Source organism: Trachymyrmex cornetzi, unplaced genomic scaffold, assembly GCF_001594075.2.
Source record: "Trachymyrmex cornetzi isolate Tcor2-1 unplaced genomic scaffold, Tcor1.1 scaffold125, whole genome shotgun sequence".
Classification (NCBI taxonomy): domain Eukaryota; kingdom Metazoa; phylum Arthropoda; class Insecta; order Hymenoptera; family Formicidae; genus Trachymyrmex; species Trachymyrmex cornetzi.
In genome coordinates this window covers 196,768-205,687 of record NW_017295817.1, presented here as the reverse complement: position 1 = coordinate 205,687, position 8,920 = coordinate 196,768, and the positions used below count along the sequence as shown (strand labels likewise).

Here is an 8,920-nt window from a genome sequence, read left to right as displayed (position 1 = left end):
TTGACCTTTGTAGTAGCGTGTACAACTTGAAGTTAGCTGTCATAAACATTTTTTTTTTAAATGGACTTAGGTCGCTTTCAAAATAAACGGCTCAAATATTGACTTTTTATTTTGGAAAATAATAAAATGTAGTATATAATTTATAATTACCGAAAGACTCAAAGAAACTTGCACGAACAAGAATCGCTCGGTCACTAGTTACCCATATTAGTACGGTTAGGGTTAAGTAAAAAAAACTAGTAAAAAAAAATTTTTTACACCGACCCTGAAAGTTTTTCACTATAGATACGTGTTTTCTTTGGACATTTGATCCCATGTTATTGTTGTAGAATTTAGTTTTTGCATTTTTTGAAAAGATTTTTATGTAAAAATAGCTGTAAACAAATAAAAATATAGTACAATGACTATGACGGTAGCCATAGATACACTTTTAGATCCAGTTTTGAAAAGGCGTTATAAATCTATTAGACATCACAATACAACGTAAAGACGTTTCCGCTTCGATATTCATAAAGTTATATATTAAATATAACACCAAAATATAACGTAAATATTAACCATTTTAACGATATATATCAAGAAAAATAAATTCTATGTATTTTTCAGAATTTTAATTTAAAAATAGCTTTTTTACGGTTTTTAACATAAAAAACTGTAAAAAATTTTTTATTCGATGTTTTTACTCTGAAGTCATAAAAATCTGTTTTTCCACCTCTGAGTGTAAGCCACAAATTGGATAACAAGAATTTAATTTTTCATCGTAGAAATAATTAAAAAAATTTAATTGTTTTTCTTTGCCAAAATTTATGGGGATACACGGAATATATACAAAAGCAATTTCGCTAAAGTATTAAAAAATTTAACTAGATACACACACACACACACACACACACACACATTTTAAAATAATTTTGTTGTATTGTATCAAAATAATTATGTAGGAAACAATGAGTAATACTACAAAATGTTTGAAATTTTAGTATCCAGCTTGAGGGTCTTACATTAATTATTTTGATAATCTAACAAAATTATTTTTTCATCTATATCTACCTAAATTTGTAGACTTCAGAAAAATTTTCTTTCGATGTCAAATAAATATAAGTTACTTAAAATAAATACGTTGTAAAGAAAAAAATTTTATAGAAAGTAAAAAGAAATTTATCAATATAAAGAATAAACCATTCCAAGCAAAATAAACAATTTTTAATGTAATATTGTAATTGTAAGATTTTATACAATTATTTTATAGTCTAAAAATTATTGTCGCTTAAGATCATAAAATACTTTTGCAAATAATCGACTTAATTCTTTTAGCAAAAATTTTTTTTACTAACAATTTAGTAATGATAAATAGAGCATCATGAGACAGAGGAAGAAAAATACATAAAGCAAAAGAAAGTATTATATTTCATAGGATTACGAGATTATCCGATTCAGATAGAGTATAACGCCGAAAAGGTTTCTACGTAGTCGACAGTCACATGATAAGTGACGGTCATCATACACGTGTACCACTCCATATTTTTGCTATGAAGTCTCAAGCTACGAAGATTACATGTTAGAAAAAATTAATACTAACAGAATCACGAGATAGAAATGCATTGTAATGCATAAAAAAATTTTTTTTTAGAAACGATATATAATTATCTTTATTAACAAAATTACTCTCTCGCTGAGTAATAAAAACTGAATCAGAGCATAGGGTATAATGTTTCACAATCAGAGATCTAAAAAATCGAACATGGATTGTAGTTTATCGAGAGAAGAAAACAGTAATAGAGATAAAAAATCAACAATAATTAAAAACGAAAAAATACAATTTTAATCCCAGCGCCACCTAAATAAGAGAGACGTTTTTATCCGAAGGGCATTAATTACTTATTACACCTTAACACGCCAAACAAAAATGTAATAATACCAAAAAATAATTATAACAGTGAAAAAAATTATTATCATAACGGTTGTTGTATGATACAAAAAAAAAATAAAAAAAAAACTTGTAAGGAAGACTCATGTATCCACAACCTACAACACTGCTATTTCTCGTACATTTTACAACAGTACTTCAGTCGCGACAAGTGAACACGTAATTGCACTCTGGAAAGTTGTCTAACCGGAATTTGTCTTATCGTTGAACAACGTAGTACCTATTTAACGCAAATGCGCAGAAATACGGAAAATAACGGCGATATGCACCCTAACACCTCGCAGGAAGGTGGCACGTGTATGCACGATGCACCAGAGCATAAACGTGTGCGATGCACCACCACCCTCCTCCGTGGCCCACATTCGTCGCTGCACAAGGCGCGTTCCACATCGAAATCAATAAGCGGAAGCCGGTAGTTCTGCATTCGGTCTTGCCAGCTCGCCGCACTACAATGCGATATCGATGCTGAACGACTATACGTTGGAATCAAGAGAAGAAATCAGTTTTTACGTCTCTCTTAGGCCGCTCCCTGCGGAGTTTCGACGCAATCAGTTTGTAACAATCTAAATTAATAATCTTTAGACTGCCGAGAGGGCTGGCGCAAATTATTTGCTTTTGTAATTGGTAAATTAAAGGTTTTTTTACCGCTTGTAACTGGAGAAACTGTCTTGTAGAAATTATATATATATATATATACTGTTCCCCCACTCGTACAAAAAAAGGTTTCTTTAAATTAAACAAATTTATGCATTGGAATAATCCAACCAAATGAATGTTTAAATTAAAAATGCGATAATTTGCATTAAAACTAATTTTTTTTCATTAAACAAAATATGTTTTACTTCAAAATTAAATTTGTTCAATGAAACAAATGTAAATAGAACTCTCGACTCCAAATCTTTCTCTCTGTACGGAAACAATTTTCTCGAAAATACAGATGATTCATAAAATTGTAGAAGTGCACCAACTTATTTGCAACACGGATTTACTGAATATATCTCTAAATATAGTACAAAATTGTCACTTGCAGACGTTCTGCATACATATATTTGTCATTTGTAAATATATATTATATTTATTTACGTAGCATTTAAATTAACTTCCATTAGTTGACTACATCAGAAAATAGCATACCATAATTAGTTAAATTAAAAGAAATAAAAATTGTCTTTTTGCCAACTTAAGGTCATGTGCATGAATTTAATATTGTGTGATATAAAATACATAAATATTTATTTCCATATGTTAACAGTAATTAATAAAAACAATAATTCATGCATTAATAAACGTTAATTCATATATATCTCGTATTAATTATTTGTAATTTAAATACTGAAAATGATCAAAAACGATGATCAAAACGTTTATTAAATGCATGAATTATTATTTTTATTACTGTTAACATGCGGAAATAAATTTATGTATTCCGTCATCATATGATATTAAATTTATACATACGACCTTCTTGTGTTGACTTTTACAGGCAATTTTTGTTTCTTTTGTTTTATTTTCTTCAGAGCCTTAATTTATTTATATCGTATAATTAAATATTTTCTTTGAAAAACTAAATATAAAGAACGCTTTATATGTTGAGAACGTGAGAGATATCCTAAAAAAAGGATGCACTCATAAGTGGCATCCAATTTAAATGCAAATATAAACCGTGCATTCGTAAAAATCCTCATCCAAATCGTATTCAGCGCAATGCAATATTCAGTAAACGTATAAATACTTGTTTAAATTCTAATTGCAGAAATTAGGAAATTAGATTAACCTTACGAGTCGTGGAGAAGGTCAATATATGTGTCGCAATGTAGTCTTGACAGGAAGATTCGCGTTACAATTCGCGTACATACATAGACTTTTCGAGTTCAATCAATGATCCAGCTCTCTAACTTTTCGCATGTACGCAGTTCTAACCGCCAGTTCGCTATAATTATCACTCATTATCTCATAATTATCTACGTTCTCATTATCTGACAATTACCTGCATCGTAACCGAATGCTGTTAGTTTTACAGCGAATTATATTCATAACATGTTCACTCACAATTCTATTGGATATGCCATTTATCATTTTACCATTATAAACAAATCTTTTTTCCAATTTCCATTAAGCGGATAATGTAATAATTTGCATCTACACTTAAATGAGGTTGTAAATGATAACAGAGAAGATAATAGCAGAAAGTAATAATAATTAAACTGTTATGAAAAAAACGTGTGCGCGAATATTTCTCATTTATCAGCGAAAACATTACCAAATGTTTACAAAAATTATGCAAAATAATCGAGCAAGTAATCTTCGACACGGTTCTTATACATAATATATATATTAGGTGTTAAACTTAATTCCTGCCGTTTTTCGTCTCCAAAATTGATTTGTTTCGAAGGGAAGATGAATGAATACCTTAATCAAAGTAATTTCCTCCATTTTCTACTTTATTACTAATTAATAATACTTTATTAATAATACTTTGATTAAGGTATTTCCCTTCGAAACGAATCAATTTTGGAGACGAAAAACGGCAGGAATTAAGTTTAACACCTAATATATTACAACACGTTATGCTCAATGCTCATATTCACCGTCAACTCTTACATTTAAATTCTTTAAGTTCATCTTTAGATGCTCTCTGTAGCTAATAAAATAATTCGTAGAGCATTTGAAGATAAATTTAAGGAAGGACTTAAATATAAAGCCTAACTATGAATACGGTCGTTAGTGTCTTACGTCAGCGTCCAATTCATAATTTAGTCGAGCAGCTCATTTTATAGTTCATTCCTGTATCTGTATAATTCATTCCTGTCTCTGATATACTAACCGCCTACTAACAATTAATTTAGGTCAAGTTAACAGTAAATGACAGTAGTAGCATATTTCTCGACACTCCATAAATTTAAAGCGTCCTAATTAATAATGATAACGAGGCAATATTTTAAAGTAACGAGTAAAAGAAGAATGTTACTGTGTAATTATAAAAATATTACGAACTACGTCTTTTCGCATCGATTTTGCCTCACAAATTGAAGACTTTATTACATTTTGACAGGACGCGAATCTGACGCCGGAGGAGAAAATATTAGAGCAGATTACGACAGCAGAAACTGAGCAACGTCTAATAGCCAGGCGGAAATTTCTGGCAGAAAAATGCGCCGAGGAGGGACTCGATCGTCCTGGCAATGACTCGCTTCACAGACCGAACGCCTGGGAATTTCTTGTAAATAAAGAATATCATCTTATATGGTGCAACGTTTTCAAAGCAGCATCGACATCATGGATGTATAACTTTAATTTACTTGCTGGGTAAGTCCCATCATTGTTTACGTAACTAAAGTTTCTTATGGAAACGATGAAAATGAACACGACGGAGATAAAGTATTGCATTTTATGTTTATGTGCACACAAAATGCAATGAAAAGATAATATTACAGATAAATATGTAATTATTTTCACTCCCCTGTTTTTTTTCTATTATTTTCGTATGAAAAGAATCTCTGTTTCTTCTATTTCTTATCGTCAAATCGCTAAAATACTAACCTAATGATTAAATAATTGATTGTAATTGAGCAACGATAATTAAGAACGATGACGAATATGATGAATCATCAATCGTATTACGCTAACTTTGTAGATACAGCCCGCAATTTTTGAAGGCCTCCAAGGCAGTGCCAGTCTCATTAGCTAGACAGAGATATCCTAGGCACAGCGCAGAAGAACTAGCTAAATATCTAAATGACAGCATCAGTTTTTTAATAGTGCGACATCCCTTCGAAAGATTGCTCAGCGCTTATAGAGATAAATTGGAGCACAGTCTGCCGCACACATTTCACAGTAACCTCGGTGCACACATAGTTTGGCACTACAGAGCAAGGGTAATGTCTTTCGACGATTTCTATAAATGATAACCATTTGGAGTCACGCTAAATAAGTTGCTCCTCATTCTTCTACAACCAAAATTGCGTTTTAGCGTAATTATAAAAATAAAAATATAAAACACGGATTAATAAAAAAATATTTAAGAATAATTAAGGAATTTAGAGGAATCAACTTTCCTCGTAATATTATATAAATTCACGTTGTATTCACATATTGATTAATTTAATACAAAATCATTACTGTCGAATATATATATATATATATACATATGTATATAAAGTATTTTAAAATAGATTTTTGATCATACACACACAAATATAGGATTCAAAGACGAATACAAGACAAGGACCGAGATATCCCCTCTTCGAGGAATTCGTGCGATGGCTGTTATGCCAGTGGAGAGCAGGAAACGATCTCGATATGCATTGGACACCAGTTGTAAACTTCTGTACACCCTGCCAAGTGCGATTCGACGTGATAGCGAAATTCGAGACGTTACATGTAAGTAAATTTAATCGTAAACTTCTAACTGTCAGCATAAGAGCCAACATATAAGAAAGAGATTGTATTTATACTTTTAAGGAAGTATTCAATATTTGCAAAATATTAAACAAGATAAGCGTATTTCGCTGAACTATGTATAAGAAAATTGTTTTAAAACTATCGTTTTCTTGTTAAAGAACGACCAAGACTATCTCATAAAACAAGCTCATGTGGGACACATCATCAAACCCGAGTGGAAAAATCCTACTAAGGGTGTGCAAACGAAAGATGTCATAAAAAATTATTTTATGCAATTATCCAAGACACAGATCGAAGAGCTCTATGAAATGTTCAGGTACGTCTGCAGAAAGTCGAGGAATTTACATACGTTGATAATTTCGCATGCGATATAAGAGACGCGAAAATATGTGAATAATTACATGTAGCATCATAAAACGTAAAATTATCTTATCTTTATGATTCTCAGGTATGACTTCGTACTATTCGATTATTCGCCAGACGAATATTTAGCATTTGGTAGAGACGAAATCACCACACTAATATGTAAAAAATGAACCTGACATATCTATATACTTGAGATATGTGAATATGAAATGGAATGAGGCATACGACACACACAACGAAATTGTAGGTAGCGCTTAAATAAATTTGAAGAGACAGGAAGAATAATATTCGATATGTATATAGTGACGATCAATGCATTTCTTATGTGGAACTTCAAAAGTAAAAGGATATATCCTGGTTTTGTAATTTATATATAAACTACGTTATCATATTGAACATTTTGATAGCGCATACGTTAAAGTTTATCGAATTGTTATACTGAAATATATTGGAAGAAATATATTAGAAGAACACAATAAAAATTTACGATAAATAATGAAGCAAATATAAACGCGTATAGTTCGTTGCTTGCGTACTTAAATTGTTAAGATAAATTAAATTTTTACAAATTTACAGCTTAAAGAAAGCTTTACTGGCATATAAAGTTTTCTGTTTATTCTAAAATTTTCGCTCTTTCAATTATCTTTCGTTTTAATAATGTATGATATAGATGAGTTAGATTCCATTAGTAATAAAAGTTGCTAAAGCCTTTAAATAGAAATGCAATATTGACGTAAGAAAAGTCTAGATAAATTCAAAGAATTTTAGTACGTGATACACGAGATTTAAAAAGAAATTTGTGATAGTCTCAGTTTTGCATAAAGCAATAAGAGTATCTAATTACACCACTAAGTTGTCTTCGACAACTGCACAATAATCTTTGTAAGCATAAATGTAGTACCACTATAACAATGGTATAGTACTGCCTCAAGGAAACATGGTGCAAAATATTATGATAACTAACTTATCACATAACATCACTTTAAGATGCAAACAATTTTGTAGAGTTGCGTTGTTCTGAAAAATAATAAAACCGCATATTTCCAAGTAATTAAAACAATGAATCAATCAGCAGCTGTATTTGCGTATGTTTCGCTACAGTAAAAATCGATTAAAATAATTAAATATTTAAAGTTTTAAATCTCAAATAAAATATTTGTCTGCGTGATCGCAAAACTCAAATTAATTGAATTCGAATGACGCAAAAATACGTCGACGTTACAAATTTCTATACTTGCAAAATAAAACACATTGTTGAATAAAGATTATTTGTACGATATTTTGCGTATACAATCTTTATCAGCATCCTACATTTTTACAGCTATGAATATACACTTTTATTTCAGTATTCATTCTGCTTGTGTCTCACCTTCGTTATTCGACAAAATTACATCGAACATAACTTTATAAACGATTTGATAAATAACTCACCAGCAGGATCTGTTGTACAATTCTACTCCAATAATCCATTTATCCTGAAGAACACATTGCCATAGTGAGATTACTTCCAATATTTTTTCTGGGCTACTAGTGCTACTGCGTTGGTGTTTCTTTATCATAGGTACTCCTTCGGCAGTGTACATCTATAATATACTATAATATTATAGATATTCCATATATCATCAATTAATTGACAGTTTATTATGATATTGCACTGAATACAGTGAGATTAATTCTCAAGTTCTCTCAAAAACAAAAATAAAAGAAATTTGAAGATTTAACTATACGCCACACACACACACACACACACACACACAAACTAGCATTTCTTATTCTTTGAATAAAGAGAAATAAAATAGAAGGACCACTCAGACAAGAATTTTAATTATTTCTTGCAAAACTCAAGTATTTCATTTTCAATTTAATCGATGGAACTAAAACCAAAAAAGTTTTATTATAATTTATGGAGATTCCAAAAACACGGTTTTGAGAATTTAACACTAATATTTTTCTTTGTCTGAAAGGCATATACCACGAACACCAGGTAGTAGTAGCGATTATTACATTTCTTTTATTCAACACATGAATTCAAATAAACGTTTCGGTCCCAATCGGACCATCTTCAGTATTAACAATACAATTATAATTTATTAGAATGATCCTATCATACGCAACATAATTATAATTTAGATAAGCCGTCAATCTTACTTAAAATAATTTCTAGTCATATAATTTTATCATTTATTATTACAAAAATTATTTTTCTCTCTTTTCTCCTAAAACGGA

The 8,920-nt window shown here is 30.3% G+C and overlaps 2 protein-coding genes across 4 annotated transcripts in view; one reads left to right on the top strand and one right to left on the bottom strand.

Moving 5' to 3' along the window:
* Positions 1-7,200, top strand: part of LOC108770351 (carbohydrate sulfotransferase 11) — an 18,757-nt gene extending 11,557 nt beyond the window's left edge. Inside the window, exons 3-7 of the mRNA XM_018521911.1 lie at positions 4,980-5,233; positions 5,562-5,802; positions 6,128-6,307; positions 6,487-6,644; positions 6,777-7,200. Coding sequence (XP_018377413.1) covers positions 4,980-5,233; positions 5,562-5,802; positions 6,128-6,307; positions 6,487-6,644; positions 6,777-6,864 — 921 coding nt within the window. The 3' untranslated portion in view covers positions 6,865-7,200. The remainder of the gene's footprint in view (positions 1-4,979; positions 5,234-5,561; positions 5,803-6,127; positions 6,308-6,486; positions 6,645-6,776) is intronic.
* LOC108770349 (uncharacterized) overlaps positions 1-8,920 on the bottom strand; it is a 30,851-nt gene that overhangs the window by 16,235 nt on the left and 5,696 nt on the right. For all 3 annotated transcript variants that reach the window (XM_018521910.1, XM_018521909.1, XM_018521908.1), the window contains one exon: positions 8,126-8,277. In XM_018521910.1, the coding sequence (XP_018377412.1) occupies positions 8,126-8,277 (152 nt within the window). The remainder of the gene's footprint in view (positions 1-8,125; positions 8,278-8,920) is intronic.